General features: G+C 38.3%; 2 protein-coding genes, 1 long non-coding RNA gene and 2 pseudogenes across 3 annotated transcripts; 3 read left to right on the top strand and 2 right to left on the bottom strand.

Moving 5' to 3' along the window:
* Positions 1 to 6,068: 6,068 nt before the first annotated feature.
* Positions 6,069 to 8,278, bottom strand: LOC147335895 (uncharacterized; annotated as a pseudogene).
* Positions 8,279 to 9,921: 1,643 nt separating this feature from the next.
* LOC147335894 (uncharacterized) lies at positions 9,922 to 11,459 on the bottom strand (annotated as a pseudogene).
* Positions 11,460 to 16,239: 4,780 nt separating this feature from the next.
* Positions 16,240 to 17,795, top strand: LOC147335893 (uncharacterized). The gene is made up of 3 exons (XR_015128615.1): positions 16,240 to 16,462; positions 16,628 to 16,740; positions 17,170 to 17,795. It is a non-coding gene; the product is annotated as an uncharacterized LOC147335893 (long non-coding RNA).
* Positions 17,796 to 18,372: 577 nt separating this feature from the next.
* Positions 18,373 to 19,719, top strand: LOC147335892 (uncharacterized). Its single transcript, XM_086287563.1, has 5 exons — positions 18,373 to 18,546; positions 18,668 to 18,715; positions 18,883 to 18,960; positions 19,107 to 19,160; positions 19,324 to 19,719. Exons 1-5 carry the CDS (start codon positions 18,427 to 18,429, stop codon positions 19,513 to 19,515), a joined length of 492 nt encoding a protein of 163 aa, XP_086143689.1. The 5' UTR covers positions 18,373 to 18,426; the 3' UTR covers positions 19,516 to 19,719.
* Positions 19,720 to 21,140: 1,421 nt separating this feature from the next.
* LOC147335891 (uncharacterized) lies at positions 21,141 to 22,497 on the top strand. Its single transcript, XM_086287564.1, has 3 exons — positions 21,141 to 21,262; positions 21,442 to 21,495; positions 21,673 to 22,497. The coding sequence occupies exons 1-3, from the start codon at positions 21,146 to 21,148 to the stop codon at positions 21,955 to 21,957; spliced, it is 456 nt and encodes a 151-aa protein (XP_086143690.1). The 5' UTR covers positions 21,141 to 21,145; the 3' UTR covers positions 21,958 to 22,497.
* Positions 22,498 to 24,457: the final 1,960 nt, after the last annotated feature.

Below are 24,457 nucleotides of genomic sequence, written 5' to 3'. Positions count from 1 at the left end.
GGGAGCGGAGAAAAGAAAGAAGAAGAGGAAGCGTGATGAAACTCAGGCGTCGCTTGCCGGTAAGGCAATGTTTAAATAATAATAATAAAAAAAGTTCATTATTGTAGCCCTTGCTTGCACGCTCATGTCCGTCAACTCTGTGATAGCTCCTGTTAGCAGTGTTCATACTGTGTTAACAAATGTTGCAAATGATTGATGTTGGGTAGTTTGTTTACGTTGTGGATATGAATATAGAATGGACTACTAAAAGCAACTCATCATGGTCACTCAATTGACGGTTTTCAGATAACGTTAGCAATCGTGACTCACGATTGCTAACGTTATCGTGATTCGTGAGACTAGCATTTCCCTCCTCAGGTTGCTAGCTGGCTAACGTCATGCATGCTACTGATTAACCTTAACTTTGGGATAGGTCAGTGATGCAGTCAAGTATTATTATCAGATTAGACAAGATTACTTTGTATGTTGCTGCATTTCAGGATATCTATAAAGACGCATATCTTATTTATGCCATTGACGTCTGAACACATAAATAGTTCTCGTCTTTCTTTAGGTTCATAGATCAAGGGCGACATCTGTTGGTGAAACTGTAATATGAAACCTATATCTTCCAGTAATATAGATTTCCTACTTGCGCATTTATATCAAATTATGTACAGCATGTTTATATTGCCATTTGCCATTATGAAAATCTATACATGTAAAATATAGTTAGTAATTTTTAAATGTACCAGTGACTTACTTAATTTATTAGTCTTATAATGCAATCTTTCGTAGGCCTACTGTAGATTCAAAATTGTATTTCTGTAAAATCCCTGAATATTTTCTCTTGTATGCAGGGTCAATGCTTAAATATGTTCAAGGAGGATCTCAAGGACAGGATGAACCATCCAGTAGTAGTGCCATCCCTGGACATCAACCACCAGCCATTGTAGACCCTGCAACAATCCCTAGCCAAGAAGAACAAGAACCATCAACCACCAGTTCAGGTACAGTTCCATACACAAGTACCACTGAGAGTCCTGTCACTGAGAGACTATCAGAAAGTGACACTGTGGAGACATGTGTGCCCCCTTCAACCGATCCTGCTCTTTGGCCAGCTCACATTGTAGATGCTGATCGTGTTGAAATTGTGCGGAGAGGTCCTTTTAATGTCAGCTCTGATTTTAATTTTCCAAAGGAGCCTGATGGAAGAGCATTTCACACTAGCCTTAAGTTCAAAATTCTTCCCAATGGAGAAAAGGTTCACCGGAGCTGGTTAGTGTACTCACCGCAGAACAATGCTGTGTTCTGCTTTGCATGTAAGCTTTTCAGTGTGAAGGATATAAAGCTGAGTACAGAGGGCTTCAGTGACTGGTCGAACATCAACATCCGTTTGAGGGGTCATGAGTGTAGCCAAGACCACATACAGTGCATGCTTAAGTGGAGAGAACTGGACACACGGCTAAAGAAAAGCATGGCAATAGATCAACAGGAGTTGACCTTACTAGAGGCAGAAAGGAAAAAGTGGCGAGAGATTCTCAAACGATTACTCTCAATAACTCTCTCACTGGCTTCCAGAAATTTGTCTTTTAGGGGCTCTTCTGACTGTCTTTATGAGCCGGACAATGGCAACTTCTTGAAGGAAGTAGAGCTTATGGCAACATATGACCTTGTAATGGCAAATCACTTGGCCAACATAAAAGATGAAGGTTCCCACACACATTACCTCAGCCCTGAGACACAGAACGAACTAATTCAGATTATCTCTTCAGAAACATTCCGCGCCATTGTGAAGCAAATCCAGTTGGCAAAATACTTCTCCATCATTCTTGACTGTACTCCAGATGTGAGTCACACTGAACAAATGTCAGTCATAGTACGCATTGTTTGTTTCCAAGCACAACCAGATATTAAAGAATACTTTCTTGGCTATATAAATGTGGAGCAAACAACTGGCCTTAACCTGTCCAATGTTGTCCTTGACAAGTTGAAGGAGCTTGGCATTCCATTTGAAAACTGTCGAGGACAGGCCTATGACAATGGGGCCAACATGAAGGGGAAGAAGCAAGGTGTTCAGGCCAGACTGCTACAATTAAACCCGAGAGCATTGTTTGTGCCTTGTGGAGCTCACACGATGAATCTGGTCATAGCTGATGCTGCCAAGTCCTCTCCAGATGCAACTGGCTACTTTGGGTATTTGCAGAAGTTGTTCAATTTCTTTTCCAGTGCCACCCAGCGATGGGCCATTTTAACAAAACATGTGAAATTGACACTTAAATCTTGGAGTGACGTTAGATGGGAAAGCAGGCTTCAAAGTGTAACTGCTGTCCGGAGTCAGACAAAAGAAGTGAGGGATGCTCTCCTGGAGGCCAGAGAAGCTGTAAGTGATGCAGTCGCAAAGGTGGAGGCTCAAGTGCTTGCTGAGGAAGTAGCCTCATTTCGATTTTTGATTTGCTCCATCGTGTGGTGTGAACTTCTTACAATCACAAACCAGGTGAACAAGTTACTACAGTCCAGCTCCATGCAGCTCGATGTTGCTGTCAGGCTCATTGACACTGCCAAAAGTAACCTCTCTAAATACAGACAGTCTGGGTTTGATGAGGCTGTGTCAGCTGCCAAAGAACTCTGTGAGGCCCTGAACATAGAACCACAGTTGAAGGAGAAAAGGCTCAGGAGCACAAAAAGGCAGTTTGCATATGAAGCTGTTGATGAGCCCCTCCATGATGCCCTTAAAAAGCTTGAGGTCACATTTTTCAATTGTGTTGTGGACTCTGCTTTAATCTCCCTACAGGAGAGGTTTGAGACCATGAATCAAGTGAAGGAGAAATATGGAGTGCTGCTTGATTTCAGCAAAGTGAATGGGATGTCCAAGGAGGATTTAAAAAAACACTGCACTGAAGTACAGAAGACACTGACAGATAAGGGAGTAGCTGACATTGATGGACCTGAGATGATGCAGGAAATCATCAACCTTCCTCAGCTGCCACCACAGACGTCTGCTTTGGAAATGCTGTCATTTTTACATGACAATCAGCTTCAAGAGGTATATCCCAATCTGTGGATTGCTCTGCGTATTGCACTGACCCTGCCTGTCACAGTTGCCTCTGCTGAGCGAAGCTTTTCAAAGCTCAAACTCATTAAAACGTACCTGCGTTCATCAATGGGGCAGGAACGTTTAAGTGGTCTGGCTGTTATCAGCATCAATGGTGACGTGGCTCAGAAGCTATCATATGATGACCTTATAGCTGATTTTGCAACCAGAAAATGCAGGCGTGTGCCTCTCTAGGCCCTAGAGAGGCACACCACGCCTGCATTTTCTGGTTGTCAGAGTATGCCCTAGAGTCTAGGGCATACTCTGACAACGAATTGTAAAAATGTTTAACATAGTTACTTAAGGAATGTGGCTTTTGTGTTCAAATTCTTATTTTTCTTATTTAAGTTTCTTATTTAAATTGTATTGTGAAACTATTTGTAAATATATTAATAATAATACTATTATATTATATATATTATTTTTTTATAAAAAAAATTACACATTATTGCCAGGCTCTTTGTTCTTGTTCCAATGTTCAATTTTTGTTTCAGTATTTATTTGTAACAGTATTTTTAACCTCCTTTAACCTTATTTATTTGTTTAACTGTCATGTTTGTTGTTATTTAATTAAACAAATTCCACTGAGAAATTCAAAAGTATTAATGTTTTTTTTTTTTTTTTCAGTGGCGGGGGGGGGGGGGCACCATAAAGCATTTGTGCTTAGGGCACCCAAATGGCTAGCAACGGCCCTGGTCCAGCCAATGATGCGATTCACATTTGTATATACGCAGCTAATCAACGACAGGCTATGACAGCGTCCTTATGTGCCGACACCGGTGTTTTAGCTAGCAAAGCGGCGTGGCTGATGTGGAGTGAAGCCACGTTAATGACAACGTGTACAACCATTGGAGATGTGAGCAGGACAGACGGAACAATTGGCGGAAAAAGTGTGGACTTTATACCAGTTTTTAAATTGTCTTGATAGGCCACGTAAAACCAGAGTTATGATAAAAATATTTGCAATGTTTGGTTTTCTTTCTGAATACTATCGTTGTTTATATTTACTGCGGGAAGAAACGGTAAAAACTGCCCTTTTATAAGGAAAACGCTCCAAAGCACTCTCCAGAGAATATGCATCTTCTTTTTGTTTTCATATTTTAATTTATATTTAATTGTGTTGTGGTTTGAAGCGTTTTGTGTTGTTTCGTTTTAAATTTGTTGAAAAGGAAGAAGCTGAAAATTTAAATAGTTAAAAGTTGAACTGTGAATAGTTGGTTTTTGTATTATATGATTTATTTATTACATGATTTATTTATTACATTTTATGTGGAGTGAATAAATAAAAGTATATTTACGGTGGCCCCTAGAGACAAAGCGCGTACAAACTTCAAAACACGTACAAACAACAAAACACGTAAAAACTAGTGATGGGATTTCCTGCTCTTTTTAGAGAACCGGCTCTTTCGGCTCGGCTCACTAAAAAGAGCCGGCGCTTTCGGCTCTGAACCGGCTCTTCAGGTCGTTTTGTTGCTTGAATTAATTTATTATTAATAATAATATAAAATTATGCACAAAAGGAATTACTAATGTTAAAAAAAGTGGTTTTACTTATATATTTTTATATATAAATAACTGTGGTGGCCCCTAGAGACAAAACACATACAAACTCCAAAAAGCACATACAAACTCCAAAACAAATTTCTAACATTAACTGAACTTCAAAACAGAGCTACCTTGATCACTTAAATTACACAATTGAAAGCATATGTGTATGGTTTGTGTATTTATACACAAGCACTCATATATATTCAAATAATTAAAAAAAAAAAAAAAAAGTTCATTTACCTGTTACTACCACACACCAAATCCAGTCATGGTACTTGCTGGCTTGTGTTGCCACTAGGTAACAAAAGCTCAACACTGCGCCTAGCATCCTGGAGCACTTCTGTTGTCTTTTATACGTGTTTTGGAGTTTGTACGTGCTTTGTCTCTAGGGGCCACCGTAAATATACTTTTATTTATTCACTCCACATGAAATGCAATAAATAAATCATATAATACAAAAGCCAACTATTCACAGTTCAACTTTTAACTATTTAAATTTTCAGCTTCTTCCTTTTCAACTAATTTAAAGTGAAATAACACAAAACACTGCAAACCACAACACAATTAAATATAAATTAAAATATGAAAACAAAAAGAACATTCATATTCTCTGGCTATGTCCACACGTACACGGGTATTTTTGAAAACGGAGATTTTCTGTTTTCGTTCTAAAAAAATAATCCCATCCACATGTAAACGCAGAAATGAAGGAAAACACTAGGAACATGCCAAAGCAACAGGTGGCGATATAGTACTAACCGTGTAGAAATGTTGGCCAATCAGAAGTCTAGAAGCCTCGGCGGGAAATAGTAAACAAAGATGAGGCATAGAAGCAGAACCAAGTTGTACGTGTGGAGGGACGGTAACTGTGTGTGTATATGTAATCATTTAAACACTGCAGAGAGTACAATTAACAGTAACAGTATTGTAGAAATTCATTTTACCGAAACAATAACGTGGCGCACAGTGTGACGTCAAAAAGGCGCACACCTTTGACGCTGCGTTTTCTCAGTTTTCCTCATCCACACAGAAATGCAAAAACAGAGTTTTTGAAAATATCCACCCTGGCAGGCGTCTTTAGAAATCTCTATTTTCAGTGACCGAAAACGCAGTTTACGTGTGGACGAAAAGTGCAAACACATAGAAAAATCTCCGTTTTTAAAAATACCCGGGTACGTGTGGACGTAGCCTCTGTCATATGGGCCTGCATGAATAAACTTTCTGTATTCTTTTTCATCCGCAACTGAAAATAGTTGTGGATGATTACTATACCTTTCTAATGTGACGTTGTTGTCACTGGCTCTCCTTCCTCCTGCGACTGTAACTACCCCCCGACCTAGGACCAGAGACAATTCCTTCTTGAATGAAGACATTGATCTGACAGGTGTAAAATGGAGCCAATTGTGTTTATTATTAAATTATTGGGGAGGGAGCGGGGAAGGGAAAACTAAGCTGGAACAGAGGTGGAGGATGATGAGGCAGGAGTGGCCCTCCGGAGGAAGAGGCGGAAGCATTTTTTCTTCTTTTTGAGTTGCTTTTCCACAAGAACTTTTTCTCTAGTATGAGGGATCTCAACTCGTCCACTGTTTCTGTATTTTGCTTCTCAAGTTTGTTGCATGTTCTTTCCACTTCTTCTAATTTGGCTTGTTCTTCTTCGAGCCTTTCTTTTAGTTCTTTAGCTGCTGCCTCCTGTTTTTGCACTTTCTCCTTTTCTCCTTCCACTTCAGCTGTTGTGTACTTAATTTTGTTGTGAAGTTCTTGCAGTTTTTGGTTTGTCTTCTCAAAGTCCTGGACAAGAAGAAGTTTTTCTTCGTTCTGCTTTATGTACTGTTGTTCTTTCTCTTGATGCAGCTCTTGATATTTGTTCTGTGTTTCATAATGCATTGCCTGCAGTGTTCTGTATTTTCCTTCCATGCCTTGGAGTTGGCACTGCATGTCTCCCTGGTTTATGACCAGTTGTTCTTTCACTTCAAGGATTTCTGTATTTTTTTGCAAAGCTTCATCAAGCTTTACTTGCAAGCCTTCATTGTTTTTCTCAATGTTCTGAATCTTGCAATCTAAGGCTTCGTCCACACGTACACGGGTATTTTTGAAAACTGAGATTTTCCGTTTTCGTTTTAAAAAATAATCCCGTCCACACGTAAACGCAGAAATCAAGGAAAACGCTGCTAGGAACATGCCAAAGCAAAAACAGAGTTTTCGAAAATATCCACCCTGGCAGGCGTTTTTAAAAATCTCAGTTTTCGCGTTTACGTGTGGACGAAAGGTACAAACACATAGAAAAATCTCAGTTTTCAAAAATACCCGGGAACGTGTGGACGTAGCCTCTGTCATATGGGCATGCATGAATAAACTTTCTGTATCCTTTATCATCCGCAACTGAAAATAGTTGTGGATGATTACTATACCTTTCTAATGTGACGTTGTTGTCACTGGCTCTCTCTCTCTCTTTTCCTCCTGCTCTGTTCCTGTGCTACTGCGACTGTAACTACCGCCCCTCCCTCAGACCTGGGACCAACGACAATTCCTTCTTGAATGAAGACATTGATCTGACAGGTGTAAAATGGAGCCAATTGTGTTTATTATTAAATTATTGGGGAGAGAGGGGAGGGAGAGGAGAAGGGAAAACTAAGCTGGAACAGAGGTGGAGGATGATGAGGCAGGAGTGGCCCTCCGGAGGAAGAGGCGGAAGCATTTTTTCTTCTTTTTGAGTTGATTTTCCACAAGAACTTTTTTCTCTAGTATGAGGGATCTCAACTCGTCCACTGTTTCTGTATTTTGCTTCTCAAGTTTGTTGCATGTTCTTTCCACTTCTTCTAATTCGGCTTGAAGAAATTAGCTACGTCCACACGTACCCGGGTACGTGTGGACGTAGCTAATTCTTTCTGTTTCATCTCCTGTTGCTTTTTGTCTAGAAGGAACTCGTCATATTTGTGCATTGTTTCTTCAAGCCTTGCCTGCAGCATCCTGTCTTTTCCCTCCATGTGTTGGAGTTGCCTCTCCATGTCTCGCTGCTTTATGTCCTGTTGGTTTTTCTCTTCGAGGATTGCTTCATTTATTTGCAGAGCTTCATCAAGCTTTACTTGCAACTCGTCATTTTGTTTCTTAATGTTCTTAAGCTTGCGGCCCATTCGCTTTTGTTTGATCTGCTGTTGCCTTTTCTCTTGAAGAACCTCTTCATTTGTTTCCTGATTTTTATCATCCCTTGCTTTCACCACTATGTCACCACTCTGTATATTATTTTGTCTCCATCTTTTCGAGTTGATCGTGCATCTGTCTCTGTCTCATGTTCTGTTGTTTCTTCTCTTGGAGGATTTCTTTAATTTTTTCTAGAGCTTGATCCAGCTTTCCTTGGAGCTCTTGGTTCTTTTTCTCCATGTCTTTGATATCCCATTGTTTTTCATCAATAATACTCTCCTTTTCTTGAAGCTGGTAGGACATTTTTTTTTATTGAGCACTCTGTCTCTCATTTTCCTCCATCAATGACGCAATCTTCTCTCTGTTAAGAAGATTTTCATTCTCCATTTCTGCCAAGCGCTTCTCTAATTCTACTTGTTCATCCCAAGGAAGAGAGGAGAGGTAAGGGTCTTCTGGTTCATCCCAGGGAAGAGCACCGGGGTCAACTTCTTGACTTTTTGGTTCTTCACCTTGAGACATGTTGGAGTCTTGAGTCAGGATCCAAATGTTTCCAAATGCTTCTCTGGCGAACAGTTGAGGGCTGCAAACAGAAATGCTGCCAGTAATGGACTAAAAGTCATTGTTTTTCACCGGTAATACTCTAAATCTGTGCCACGAACAGTCGAAGGCTGCGAACATAAATGCTGCGAATAACAGACAAAAGGACGTTGATTTTCACCCCTATTTATGGGTTTAAGGGTCAAAAGATAAAAGGAAGAATTGGAGGTAAGCTCCTAAAAGTGTGTGTTGTCATCATTCTGTAAACCAATGAGGTTGTCACATTACATCACTTTTTTTTAAATTCTTACAAATTATCAGTAACGCTTCAATCTCTGTTAGGAAGTCTAAATCACACATTAGGCTAACAAACACTCCCAGAATGCTTCCAGTTTCATTCTCACGCGATTCATGTGTTTCTCTGCCCTTTAGGTCAGTCCATTGAGGGGTGCAAATCTGTTATCATCGAAAATGAGGTGTTTGTCATTGTGGCTCAGCTGTTTGGTGGTTCCCACATTTATAAGTTTGATGACGACCAAAGCAGGTTCAATAAGTTCCAGGATATCGAGGTGTCCAAGATCTCTAAGCCCAATGATATTGAGGCCTTCCAGATTGGCTCTGATTGGTTCTTTGTGATTGCTGACAGCTCAAAAGCTGGCCTCTCCACCCTCTACAAGTGGAATGATATTTCAGACACTTAAACACCTCAAACCCACTGTCAAATATGCTGGTTCAAGTGTGGTGATTTGAGCTTCTTCTGCAGACACAAGCAATAAAGCACCTTGCAGTCAACGAACTCCTCTGTATGCCAAAGATTTTTAGAGTCAAATGTGAGGCTGGCTGTCTGACAGATAAAGCTTCTTCTAAATTAGGCCATGCAACAGGATAATGACCCCAAGCTCAGCAGCAAATCTACAGCATGGACGTCCAGACCTCAACCTGACTGAAATGATGTGTATAAAGGAATGCTTGCAAATGTCATTGATTTGAATTTATTGCTGCTAACTGCTGGTTCTGTAAACTACTCAATCATAGAATGATTACGATATCAAACTAAAACAAATGCCTGAATCCTAAATTGTGGATATCCTGTTGTGATGATCTAAAATGTAACACTAAATGTGATTAAAACACGAATGATCTGGACTCCTGGGCTGAACGACCGCGAGGATCACCAGCCCGGGGAAAACACAAAATACACATGACTCTGTGACAAAGACAATTCATTCTTGAATGAAGACATTGATCAGACACATTTAAAATGCAGCCAATTGTGTTTATTATTAAATTATTGAGGAAATAGAAGGGTGGGAGGGTGGGTGTAAAGTAGAGGGTAAAAGAAAGGGATAGAAAGGAGGAAAGAGATAGAGGAGAGAAAACCCCAACAATCCCCTCTGAGCAAGCACTAGGTGCGACAGTGGATAGGAAAAACTCCCTGTAAAGGAAGAAACCTATGACAGAACCAAGCTCTAGAGGGGGCAGTCAACTGTCGGGACTGGTTGGGGGGTGAGGGTGAAAAGAGAGGGAGAGGGGGGAGGGAGATGGGACAGGTGTTCGGAGTTCAAGGGAGCTAGGGGAGGGAGAGGTGTCAAGGTGTCAGGAGAGAGGGAGAGGGGAGGTCAAAATTACGATGGAACAGAGGTGGAGGAAGACGAGGTGACATCAGCAGTGGAAAAAGTAGAAAGAGAAGAAAAAGCAGGAGTGTCCTTCCTCCAGAAGAAGCGGAACCGTTTCTTCTTCTTTTACAGGAGCTTTTCCACGAGAACCTTTTTCTCTAGGATCAGGGTTCTCAGCTGATCGATTGTTTCGGTATTCTCCTTTTCAAGTCTCCTGCATGTTTTCTCCACTTCTTCTAATTCGGCTTGTTTGTCTTCAAGCCTTCCTTTCAACTCATTAGATGTTGCCTCCTGCATTACCTTTGCCTCCTGCATCTCTGTATAACGCTCTTGTAATTTGTTGTGAGTGTCTTCTAACTGCTGACTTTTCCTCTCGGTTTCTTGAAGTTTGCACTGCAGGTCTTCATTTGTTTTCTCGAGCTGCTGCTTTAGCAGCTGCACCTCAGTGTTTTTGCGCTTCAAGGTGTTTGAAAGTTTCTCGAGTTCGATGTTTTTTGTCAGCATGTCATTGAGCTGACTCTGCATTGCTGAGCACTGTTTTTGCAGTTTCTCCTTCTCTCCTTCCATCTCAGTTGCTTTGTAGTTCATTTTCTCGTAAAGTTCTTGGAGCTTTTGGTTTTCTCTCTCAAAGTCCAGGAGTAAACGTTTGTCTTCTTTCTGCTTTATGTCCTGTTGTTCTTTCTCTTGAAGCAGCTCTTGATATTTCTGCTTGTGCACTGCAGTTTTATCAAGTTTTACTTCAAGGACTCTGCATTTTTTCTCCATGCTTTGGAGTTGGCACCGCCTTTCTCTCTGGTTTATTTCCAGTTGTTCTTTTTCTTGAAGAATCAGGTCATTTCTTTGCAGTGCTTTATCAAGCTTTGTTTTCAGCTCGCTTTCAAGCTTGCTTTCTTTCTGTTTGATCGGTTGTTGCTTTTTCTCTTGAAGCAATGCTTTGTATTTTATCCCCAAGTTTTGGAGTTCTATGTCCTGCCGTTTCTTCTCTTGGAGGATTTCTGTATTTTTTAGCAGAGCTTCATCAAGCTTTAATTGCAGCTCCTGATCCTTTTTGTCCTTGTCTTTCTCATTTTTCTTCTGCTGGAGGATTTCTTTGAGTTTTTCTATTGCTTTATCAAGCTTTGCTTTGAGCTCAAAGTTCCTTCCACGCACGTCTAGGAGTTTTCTTTCTCCTTCTGAATATCTTCCTTTTCAAGAAGCTGGCTGAACAATTTATCTACTTCAGCAGTCTTTCTCTCAATTTCTTCTCTGAGGAAGGTAATCTCCTTTCGTTGTTTAAAAAAACTCTCCCAGATGTAATAGATGTACTCTGGCTGGGTCTTGTGTTGCTTGTTGTGCTTGTTCATGAGATTTTCCTCATGCATTTCTTCCAAGCACATCTTCTGAACTTGAATGTTGTCTTCTTGAGCCAGAAGAGAAGAGCTGGGCTGTACTTTTTCTTGTCTTGTGTGTTTTTTCAGAGACATGTTGAAAAGTGTAAAAAGTCGATCTGAAAAGGATCCAATTGTTTTGAAAGGTTTCTCTCTCGAACGTTTCAATGCTGCGAACATAAATGCTGCGAACGAACTAAAAGTTCTTGCTTCTCACCCCTACATGACACCCCCCCTCCACACACACACAAAAACAACAGCAAGCTAACAAAAACTTGTTTATTCACCTGAACCTTCACATATTGAGCAAAAATACACATTTACAAATCATTATCTTACTTTTTCAGAGGGGCCTTCTCCTCTTCAACACCCACAGTATCCTCCTTTGTTTTCTGATTCAAATAAATCAAACAGCATGTGATTAAATAAGAACTGTGTTGCACAAAATCACATTGTTTTTTAAAAAACTTGACATATCAGGCTGTACCTTTCTCCTTCTTAGAGTCCAGCAAAACACGTTTGCACTGGTTGCTGTTTGAGCAAATAATCCCTCTGACTTGTAAGTTTTTACAAAACACTTCTCTCTGCAAACGTCTGAAAGTGTTTGAACTTACAGTCCTCAGAATGTGACACCTACAGAATGTATTTGAGTTGGCAGGTTGCAAACATGAACATGGTTTCCATAGTTATAATAATAAAGTTTATGATGTGTTGCTAACATTTTGGTTGTTGTGATGATTCAAATTTGTTCAGTAAACTTTATCAAATGAACATGTGTTGACATAAGCATATATTTGGATCTCATATCTTCTCATTAAAGATAAGATAAAACTTTATTAATCCCTCGGGTGGGTTCCTCTGGGAAATTCGGTTTCCAAAAGCACAGCACCGACAGAAGTTACAGTTACAGAATATTATATATATATACATACACACACACACACACACATATATATAAATACAGAGACATATATAAATAAGATATACGAAGGGGATAAATAGAATAAATAGGAATAAAAATAAAAATACAAGTGAATTGCACATTTCAAGCATTGAGGTCTATTGCACCGTTGACTATTAACAAAAGTATTGCACAAAAGGTATTGCACAGTGAAGTGAAGAGGCACTACAGCTTAGTTGTTCCCCCCTCCTTTGTCCTCCTGTTTCCCCTCCCTCTCCCCTCCAGAGAGGAGTTAAACAGTTTGATGGCGTGTGGGACAAAGGAGTTTTTAAGTCTGTTGGTTCTTGTCTTTGGGAGAAGCAACCTGTCACTGAACAGACTCTTCTGGTTGTTAATGGCCGTGTGCAGAGGATGCCTAGCATTGTTCATAATGTCCAGCAGTTTTTTTAGTGTCCTTTTCTCTGCCACTGTCACCAGAGTGTCCAGCTTCATGCTGACCACAGAGCTAGCCTTCCTGATCAGTTTTTCCAGCCTGGATGAGTCCTCCTTTGCTGTGCTGCTCCCCCAGCACACCACAGCATAGAAAAGTACTCCAGCAACCACTGACTGGTAAAACATCCTCAGGAGCTTCCTGCAGATGTTAAAAGACCTCAGCCTCCTGAGGAAGTACAGTCGGCTTTGGGCTTTTTTATACAGGTGCTCTGTGTTGCATGACCAGTCCAGTTTATTGTCCACCCACAGCCCGAGGTACTTGTACTTGTTGACCACCTCCACCTCCTCCCCCTCTATCTGAACCGGCAGTGGACCTTCTCTGGACCTCCCGAAGTCCACAATCAGTTCCTTAGTCTTTGAGGTGTTGAGTTGCAGGTGGTTTGTGTGACTCCATGTGACAAAGTTCCTCACCAGGCTCCTGTACTCCTCTTCCTGGTCATCCCAGATACACCCCATGATGGCTGTGTCATCTGCAAACTTCTGAATGTGGCATAATTCAGAGTTATAGCAGAAGTCAGAGGTGTACAGGGTGAAGAGAAGAGGGGACAGCACAGTTCCCTGTGGTGCTCCTGTGCTGCTGACCACAGTGTCAGACGTGATGTCCTTCAGCCTGACGTACTGTGGTCTGTCAGTGAGGTAGTCTGCTCATGTAGCTAATGTCCAATAAACTGAACTCTGGGACTTACCTAACACTAATATTTCACATATTACTCAACTCACTAATTTAATTAAAGGGTTTTGTATTAAATTATAACGGAATAAAAAACCACAATGCACATGTGCAAATAACAGTAGCCAGCTGCTGCCACAAGAGGGTGATGAATTAAAGGTTCACAGAGAGATCTCTTTACTTTGGGACATTTAAACAATGTGTATTATTACATTTGATTAAACAAGCACTGCTTTTCCTCCAGGCTTCTAAAACTCTTTCAAAGTTTCTCTTTTCAGTCGTTTTTCAATCCAGTCCTTGTACCAAAAATTTATCTCATGAAACTGGATGAATGGAGGACAAAAACAAACAGAGCAGAGATACAGAGAAAGTCTTTTGATGAAAAAAGAAGATACTGAACGTTGAGTTTCCCCTAATCATGTGTGTGCAGCTGTGTGAATGAGGCTGTGTCAAGTGTTCAGACTGAGTAGAAATGCACTGTGCTTCTCCATTTACATCCTTTAGGTCCAATCTTGACTCTTTTGCCCACTAAAATAATAAATCAGTACTTTTTTCTGTATGTAATATAATCTAAAGCATCCACAGTAACATTTTCCACCATACGACTGCACTCTAAGGTCAGCACGGTGGTGCAGTGGTTGGTACTGTTACCTCACAGCAAGAAGGTCGTGCATGTGAATCTGCTGGCTGCTGTTTGGATGTTGTGTTCTCTGAGGGTGCTCCGGCTCCCTCTCACAGTCCAACAGCTCGCTTTTTTTAGGTTAATTGTTGATTCTTTTTGGAATTACAATCATGAGTGGTGAACTGTAAAGTGTGTACCCTGAGTTTTACATTGTAAAAGCTGGGATAGTCTTCAAGCCATCTCCAGCAACCTTTAAGTGCTTAAGAGGAAGAAAGAGGAAGGAAGGATAACTACAGTTTAAGATCTCAGCTGTGATTATTAAAGGTTTGTGCTTTCTAGACATTCCCAGTAATAAAAAGAGCAGAGGGGTGTGATACTTCATCACGGCCAGAGGGAGGCACTGTGGAACCATCAAACAAAAGACCCCAGTACTGATAAGGCAACATGCTGTCCATTACCACCAGGTATGAGGACACAAGGTAGGTGGCAAACTCATCTGATCCATCCTCAGTTGCCCCAAATGAGAGTAAATGTGTTACTTTCCTTCAAGTCCTGCCATATTATTTTGTATCCACAAAACTATTAGAACAAAAATATTTAATTTAAAAAGACAAATCCAAATAGATTAGCTAGATCTTTTTTGTCTTCATGAATATTTTCAGGAGAATAGAAGTAGTACTTATATAATGTGCCCATTGCCTGAGATCCCATGACTGTAAGGTGACTGAGAAATATTTCTAATTTAAGAAAACTATGAAGGAGTTGATATTTGAAAGTTGATGAAGTCAAGAAGTGGAAAGAAAATCTTGAGCTGAATAAACGGGTGGAGAAGAAGAAATAATTTCAGGTGTGGTAACATAAAAAACTGACAACAGATGTGAAACAAACAGAAAAACAATCAGCATATAAAATACAATATTAAAGAAAGTAATAATCCCCTTAAAATGAGACAAATTATGTAGGTCTGTTAGGATGAAATGTAACATGTTAGAATTTAGAATTAATTATGAAACAAAAACTGGAGCTGAATTTAAAATCGAATTACACTGAAAATTTACTTTATAGTTTGTATAAATTTTACATTTTAGTTCACAGACCTTTAAAGTGCAAAAAAAACTAGGTTTCACTTCTCACTTTGTATTGTGAAAAGATTTACATCCTCCAGTCACCGTTTTATAGATTTATTTACACAGGAATAAATGAACTTTTAGCTTAGTTTTAGAAACATAATGAGAAAGAAAACAAGAAATCTTGTTTGTTAAATATGTTTAATGTACATGTTTATAATATATTATAAATCTAATGAACAGTATACTGTTCATTAGAAAAAAAGTTAACTGTGCATGGTGTGAAACTCAAAACCTCAATATTTATTAAATTCGTTTGCTCTCAATATTAAGTACAAAGACTTGCTTGGAATTTGATGTGACTCACATGTTTGTACAGTTTGGATCTGTCATACGCCCGAAATGCATGTCTAACGTGTCACTGGGTGTTACGATGGCCATGAAACATCAGCTTTACAAAGCCTTGTTCTTATAAATGTCATATCAAAAAGCATTTTCATGGGACGTCAGAGTGAAACAAGAAAGACAACAGTTTCTCATGCTCCAAGCTGTATCACTTGCAATGTAATCAATAATTGTATTTTCCTCTTTTCTTCCTGTTTATAGGGATTTTCTTTACTCCCTATAATCAGCTGGCTGATTGTTGTCCAGTGTTTGCTCACTGCCAAAAATGGAAATTCTGTAACTGTCTTGGTACCTGGGTTGCTGTCCCAGTGTTTTGAGTTTGGACTTTTTTCATTTAGTTTTTCTGTCCCGTTTTATTTTGGTAGTGTTCTATGTTTAGGTTTGCTTGCCCCATTTAATTAATCAGATTTGCTGTGTGTGTTTCCACCTCTTTCTCATTCTCTCATTGGAGTGGAGATATCAGGAATACACATGGTTGTGGCACTGATTCACTCTTTAGCACTACAGCCCCCCCGGTGTGTCGGCCAGAACACCACTTAAGGCCAAATTGTCCCAGAGTATAGAAGAAGAAGCTTGCCGCTCATCCGACACTAAAACTGCCCACCTTATTAATTGGATGATATCGGCGGGCTGGCTCAAACTAACAGAAGGTTAAATGCTAAATAAGCAGCATATAAACTTGGTATATAAAAGCAACTGTGTTCTGACGTTCCGGCCGGAACGTTCTTCCCATCTCTGTCCCCGTCATCACTATTTAAAAATACAGAGAAGAAGATGATCACCTTAAGCAGTCCCACCCACCCTCTCAGCCACACCTCCCTGAGAGCTCACTGTAACACCCCTCTGCTGCAGCAGGCCGGAGACCACACCCCCGCCACATAGATCATATCACAACTGTGAAATAAAGTGAAAGAGCAGCTCACAGATCAGAGGGAAGTCACATCAGGAGAACATTAAGTATTTGTAGCATGCGATTCCCTTGTGTTTTCAGTCTGTGAAACAGTTGTTTGTCTCTTCCCCAGGCAGGTAAGATCAGCAAAACTACACCGTAGGATGGTTTATACCCAAGATTTTTTTTTAAATATTTTATTAACATAACAAGAGGAAACATAGATTTGATTATTTATTTATTCATTTGTTTTATCTTCCATCATTTTCTCTTAAGCTCAAATGTTGTTTTTATTTCCACAGTGATGGCAGCAGCAGCGTTCAGAAGCAGAGGACTGGCTGGTGTCAGAAACAGCAACATTTTAATCCTCATCTTTCTGCTGTCCCTGGTTTATGTCACAAATTCACTGATGAAAGTAAGAACAAAGTCACTGCTGAATTAATTGTTGCTGAAGGTACTTCTATGAAACATTTATTTGCAAATGTAAAACTACAGACACTATTTAAGTCATTATAAGCATATCAAAGTTTGGGTGTTTTTCTCTCTATGTAGAGTTGTTAATATGTAGTGCTTAAGCAACTGACACATCCTGTTTTTGCACATTTCAAAATATTCTGAGAAGTTTCTCAGAACAACTTAGAAAATCAGAAAAAGCAAAAGCAGCCAGAAGGACGATGGGTCAGTCGGGTTGATGTTGATTGCATGTTATCAGTCAAATTTGGTCATGCAGGAAAAAACAACTGCGTATGAGTCATATCAGTGCACACTAAGACAACTGCAAATCAGTCTGACTGTAGAAGTAAATTTGACTTTTTCTAAAAATAAATGTTGTTTTCTTCTTCAGGCAGAATACAAGAAGAAACAAGCAAGTGAACTTGATGAAAAACTACAGTTTCTTCAGTCTTTGGAAGAACTAATACGGACATCGTCATTTTTTGAGGATTTTCCTGCAATGATGGACGTAGTAAATAGTTTGAGACGCTTCTACAAGAGAACCATCATCCCATCAGACAGAGAGGACGAAGAAAAATGGGGAAATAAGAGGAAAACATGAAAATCCTCCTAAAACTCAACAGAATAAACTTTAAAAGTTTCTATATAATAAATAATAATACAAAATAAATCATAAAATAATGATAAATCTCATCATTAAATATGATGGTTTTCTGTAAGAGAAATGACAGCTGTATGTTGTTTATGCTGTTCTCACTGGGAAGCAGCTTTTATTGCATTTTGCATAATAGACTGATAATCATGGTTTTATTAAACTCAAACTTAGAAAAAAGTAGTTTTTACTAACTTTTGATAAAAAACAAAACAGAAACTTGTATTCAAATATTGTTATCTTACTGTGTTCCCTTTTATTTGTGTCTTCTGTTGGTTAATATAGATCTTCTATTTAACTTTGAATACTCAACAACAACAATGAAGGTTAGCCCTGAATACTTGTCCTAGATTAAATAAATTATATCACACTAACTGCTCTTTGTGTGCTTTTCTTTTTTACTCTTTCTACATCTTCTATGCTTTATAAAAACATAGTAAATATTACTTTATTTCTTCCCCAAAACTGAAAGAATTAAAAGTATGTAACTAGTATGGCAGGTCGAGAGTTACACTGAATTAAATTTTTTAATTAAAGGAAACGACTCAAATAAGTAAATATAATCCAAACTTTTCTAGTACTTATTAAACACTAATAAAAATATATAAAATAATTCACAATCCACTTATGATAAGTATTATGAAGTGTCATCCTAAAAGCTCAATGGAAAAACGTGTTTTGTCATGGTATGTCATAACAATAAATGATGGGCTTCTATTCCTATAAAGCAGACGAGACAAACACAAAAGCTTTGTTGAAAACAAAAGTGAAAGGGCTGCTCACACGTGAGACGTGGGTTGAGTTAAGTCACATCGTATACAAAGCATTTGCAGCATGTTATCTCATTATGTTTTCAGTCTTTGCCTGTACGGTACAGCAGCTTATACATTCACACAGCAGGTAAAAAATAGATACATTTTTAACAATCTATTGTTCCAAATTTCTTTGTTTTCTCAACTTTTTCTCAAGCTGAGCACTGTTCCACTTTTACAAGTGATGGCAGCAGCAGATTTTTCCAGAACCCGGGGACCAGCTGGTGCCAGAGGCTTATTTCTCATCTTATCTCTGCTGTGCCTCATTTCAGTCTCAACTTCATTGTATCCCGAGGACCAACTGGTGAATTCATTCTTGCTGAATTCCCTTTTATGATACAACCGTTACACGTTTCTGTGTACATGTACAGTTACAAGCTCATTAACTGCTGTTATTTTTTTTCTTTATTTGCAATGAACTATAGATACTGGAGTACATGAAGATAGCGATAAAAGAAGCAGACAATCGGAAGGTGAGTTGCTTAGGCTCCAAGTTAGTTTTTTTAAATCTGCTGTGTATTTTCTTAATGAGTGCATTTTACATTGAACTGTCTATAGTGATATGCTGAAAGTATAGTAACTGCAGTGTACAGGATGCAGAATAATCTAGTAAATTTAAATGTGCTATTTTTTCCATCAGGCAGAAGACAAATATAGACAGGAAACAATCACAAAACTGTTTGATCTCTCAAGTTCACTGAATGACAAGGAGAAACTGGTAAATGCTAATGTTTTCTATGCCTTTGTTAATTAGTTTTACATATATAATATGTTCTTGTTAGAATTTTCTTCTTTTGCTGTGGTTTTCAATGTGTTCCTCAACCGGCTGTCACACTCACTATGCTCTGCTTCTTTCATTTTCAGAAACTATTCAAGGAAACCCTGCACAAAGCTATAAAAGAAGAACAAAGGCTAAAGGTGGGTCAGTAACTCTCCATGTTACTCACACGTTGACTGAGAAAGTGTTTAATTCATTACATCAGTAACAAAAAACTCCAATAACATCAGCATACCTTTACTGATCTGATAATTAGTGATTTGTTTTTGTGATTCTGCTAAAACTTTTATTTTTCTCATTCAGGCAAAATTCATGTACATAATATCAACATCAGGTGTTGAGGAAATGTTGGAGAAATACGCTCATCAGCTGGAAATGGTGAAGAGATTATTGCCTGATTCCAAACCACTGAAGGAAATCGTTAACATCTGTTCGCACATGTTGAAGAATTTAAGAACTTTAATAAACAAGAAGATGAGTTTGCTGCAAAAATAGAGAGCTGGGTGCGACAAAGAGCTTATATCCCCATGAAGTTATTCATTTGGAACTTTACTAAATTAATGTGACACAATGTTGCAGTAAACAGAGAATGTCTTTTGCTTTACTGATATTGACCAATAATTCATTAATGTTCGAATATATATTTAAACATTATACATTTGTATGTAATTTGTATGTATCTGTATCATGTGAAGATTTTTTTCTTGAGCTTTCTTCGTCAAGCCCTAAAGTTAAAATAAATCAGAGCTGATGCTTCTTGTACTAACTGTAGCTTCCTCCCCCGCCCACTTACAATGGAGACGATGACAGTCTTACCTTGCTTCCTAACTTTTCTTGAATTTGTTCTTGAAATTAAAAATTCAGAAGTTTATGGATTTTATAAAATATAAAACTGCAAAAAAAATATGTACAAAGCCAGATACAATGTGTTACCAGGAAATGTACAGAGGATGAATTGAGGGGAAAATTAAATCCAAAGCCTCTTAAAGCAATTAAACAATGAATAGTGGGATTTAACAGAATGTTGTGCATGGGATAGGGATTAATGAGTATGTACATACTTCTTCCTACTCCATTTCAGACTTAATATTGTAATTTCATGTCATTTAGACTCTATTTTATTTAGTTTCTTTTTTGTTGTTGTTTTGTCTGAGCACATACGTGTGTGTATTTACATATGTATTTGTACACGTAAATGCAAGCATGTGTACTTGTATCTATTGGTTTGCTGTACATGTCTGAAATAAAGATACATTAACAATAACAATTTCATACCTTTTGTGTTCATACCATTTCTCACTTTTTAAAAATCCAATAAATACTCTCCTGTGTTGTGTTTAGTTGCTTAGTGCCGACGTGGGACAGTTTCCACTTTTGCTGTACTATTGTACAAATTATAACTGTGCGATGACAATAAAGAGTTATCCTTATCCTTATATCTGATGCTGTCCCTGTGAAAAGCAGTTGTTCATCTTCACATTACTCTGATTCTCAATGCTCATTAGTGACAGTGAGTATTCAAACTGTATTTGCTGAAGATGTTTTTAGCTAAAACGATAGGAAGTATGTGCAACAATCTTTTTAAGACAGATCTTTTAATGTGATCAAGACATGCAGAAATGTCTGCAGTCTGAATGTCTGAACATACACTCACAGATACAAATGTTATAAATGTGGAGCTGCTTTAAACCATTTACATGTCGCTATATAATGAAATAAAAGCTGTCTGTATTTGACAAATATTTACTTTATTACATTTTTAACTAGGTGTTTAAGGTTTCACAGTGACAAGCCTTACCCTGTTACCAGGATGACAGACAGCTAGTATGAACCCACAGCAGAACGGGACTTTTTGGAATTGAAATGAAAGAAGTACTTTGACCCACCCACAGCTGAGCCATGTCATAGAGGAGGGGCCACTCTGTGTGTGAGTTTGTGTGTCAGTCCTTCCTGTCAGCATTCATCAGTTCGTTTGTCACTGGCAGGTAAGAACAGCAACATTGTACCATGAAAAAATATTGCAGGCAGATTTTCATGCATAATCTCTACTTGTACATTTATTTACAAATCCTTATTTATACTTGTTGTTTTATACTTTTTATACTTATGTTTTTCAGAAACTTTGATGGCAGCAGCACAGTTGACCATGAGTGGTGTCACAACTGCCAAAGGCTTAGTTATGATTTTGACTTTGCTGTGTGTTCTCCATCTTTCAAGTGCACTGATAAACAAGGACGAACTGGTAAACTGGTTATTAATTTTCTTTTTTTGTTGTTGTTTTAATAGAGAATTTAATTTCTAATTAAACACTTTTACAGACCGATTAATGGTTAAGCTTTCCTCTTTACTTTTAAAATGCTCATTTAGTCACAGTTACATGTTTCACGCGCGTGTTTGTTGACGTTCTTTCTGGTTTTGCAGGAGGAGCTGAAGGGAAACGTTGAAACATTACAAAAGGAAATAGCAAGAAGGAAGGTGAGTCTGTCAACGATGTTGTGGACATGAATATTGACAGAGTGCTAACAGAAAAATATGTATTGCTATAACAACTAAAACCAAACATAATTTCCCATTACATGAAAGTCTTTTTGCACATAGTTACTTATTTTTGTATATTTTGTTACATAAATTTGGTTTATTTTTGTCTTCCAGGCTGAAAATAATTTAGACAGAGCCTATGTTCCAGCTATCTTTGATGATTTTCGACGTCTCATGGATCCTTGGTCTGAAGTTATGAAGCCATTGTTGATTTCTACATCACTGCTTAGACCAGTGTTGGATTTAATGGATGACCTAAAGACTTTCATGGGAGCCAGCAAGGAGTACATGAATAAGTACTTTGAGACAACAGCTGCAGAAATCAATGACAATGAAGAGAAACTACGCAGTGTGATGGCAACACTAACACAACTAGAAAATAATAAAGATGAACTGTAGCATGTTAGTCAGCATCTGTCTCTGGTATTAAATGTTCTGTATGTGTAAAACTTCTCTTTCATACTGTGCTGCTTCTAAATCAAAGCTAACTGAACACTTGACTTATAAACTTTGACAAGAAAGTTTTTGTCATACTTTTTCATTGTCTTTGTTATATCAGGTCTAACGCAAACACAAAACACTAAACTGAGATTTTTGTCTCTTTGGTAATCATATTAACTGACAGTTGTTGATTTATGTGTAGAAACACGTCAATGTGAATAAAGACATTAAAACTGTTAAAACTTAAAACTAAAAAACTAAATTAAAATGTATATCACTGACATCAGATGCACAATTTAATGTGCACAATACAATAGTACTATGTTTTGTACATTTCATTTTGTTATCTTTGTTTGTTTTTAAACATACTTACATGTTTACAGACAGAAAGAAATCAGAAAAGAGTAGCGTGACAAATTTTTGTTGCGCAATCACACAGTTCCTCCTAATTACTTTAATAAATATGATACCAAGCAGTGTGCTATCATGTACAGTTCATTTATGATGGTTTTTTGAAAGTCTTACTAAAGTCATGATACAAAACTTTAAAATATGATGCTGTTATTGTTTCTTGCTTTATTGAGGGTTTTTATAGTATTTTATGTGACAAAAACAACTAATGGGCCTCTATTCCTATAAAGTGAAGCGGAAAAAGATAGTAAAGTATGATGGCTGCAAAGATTAAAAAGTGTGTGTGTTCATTTTCTGTCTAGGTGTTGAGGTAAAGTCACCCTCTACCATGTAGGCAACAGAACTGCCTCCATGGTTAAAGGGCTCCCTCGCTGTCATCGCCAAGGACCGGCCATATGTGGACGGACAGCTCTACTGCCACCAGGCACCACTCCCAATTTTATTGACTTCACACCAGATAAGAATCCACCACACTTTTTTTTTTCATTCACATTCTCTTGTATTAACACCTGCTTAAACTGTCAATGTCAATGTGCTGATTTAGTATGATGTCATAGCCTTTTCCTTTCTTTTCTTCTCTTTTCTTTTGATCAGCTGTTTCCATAGTCAGCCAATGTCTCTCCTAAGCTTGCAGATTTAAGTAAATTAAACCACATCCCACTTCTAAAGAAAGTAGAAGGCCTGGACCTGGATAGATGGATATCTCTACCCAGTGGGAAGGGTCGCTTCAATAAAAATGATGGTCCTGCCAAGAATCAATTATTTACTTTCAATGATACCAAGTAAACCATCACCAGACCGGTTCAGATCTAAATTCTAAATTCCTTTAGAAAGATAAACACCTGCGTATCAGCTTAAAAATGCTACAAAGGACCAAGGATAAAGAAGGACTAAATCTACCTAACTTTCAACAATACTTCCTGGCCAACAGGCTACAGTTCATCTCAGAATGGTTAAAACACACCCTCTTAGATGAGCTTTGGCTAGATCTAGAACAGGCACTATGCGATAATCTAGAGATTTAAGACCTACCATTTATCAGCTTCAAACATCAAGCAATGCAAACGTACACCTATCTGGCACAACCCTGACATACAACAAAATAATAATATGATTAAATTCCCAGATTTTATTTGTAAAGGAATTAAATACAGGCCAAAAAAAAAAAAAACGCCAACAAAAACAAAACAAAGTCCAAAGCCTTTGTTAGTCTTTGTTTGTCCAAAGCCTGCTGGTATTATAATGTAGTGTTTCTCAGTTTTCAGTTTGTAAAGGCAGCAGCAGTATATTCTCAAAAAAAGTGTTTTATTTGAAATTTTTGTTTATTGGGGATATCAGTAAGAGACATAACTGTGTCAGTGAGGCTCTTCCTCTCTCCTTGTGAGAAAACTTGCATGATGTGTTGCAGCTGTAATGTTATCAGAATCTGTTTCCATTATGTGTCTTGTTTCTTTGTCTGATAGCATTTCCTGCCCATGTAATGGTGGATTTCCTGTTAACAAACTAGACCCATTTCAAATGAAGCTCCACATATAGAAGTGCCTCCCAGAAAGCACAGACTCGCTTTTGCATTTGCTGCCTCAGTTCTTCCATTTCTGTGTGGAAACTAATCTATAAACAGAAATGAAAGCATCCTTTCAAGAAAATGCATCATTAACACATGAAAAAGATCAAACAAACAAAAATCATGATAAGCATAATCAAGGAAGTGGCCAATTTTCTTACAAAGATAACCCAGAGGCCCAGACAGGCCACCAAGACCATATAAGGTTAGACATATCCAGTTCTGGGAACGCCAAAGTGTTCCCAGGCCAGCCGAGAGATATAATCTCTCCAGTGTGTGCTGGGTCTGTCTAAATACATTCATTTTAATAAAAATTAAAAAAGAGAAATGTTATATTTTGCTTTAACGATTGAGCATGTTAATTGACATTGAAATGGTTTTAACTTTAGAACATCCATAGGTGCACCTGAGCGGGATGTCCTTGGTTGCCAGTCTTGAAGAAAACGAGCACATATCCAAACATGAAAGATGCATGACCCGGAT

Source organism: Aulonocara sp. 'chitande type north' Nkhata Bay, linkage group LG3, assembly GCF_057382095.1.
Source record: "Aulonocara sp. 'chitande type north' Nkhata Bay isolate Kocher_YH1m ecotype deep benthic linkage group LG3, A_spYH_male_GT1.1, whole genome shotgun sequence".
NCBI classification, from domain to species: domain Eukaryota; kingdom Metazoa; phylum Chordata; class Actinopteri; order Cichliformes; family Cichlidae; genus Aulonocara; species Aulonocara sp. 'chitande type north' Nkhata Bay.
The sequence above is the reverse complement of the archived record's forward strand: the minus strand, read 5'-3'. Positions and strand labels throughout refer to the sequence as shown.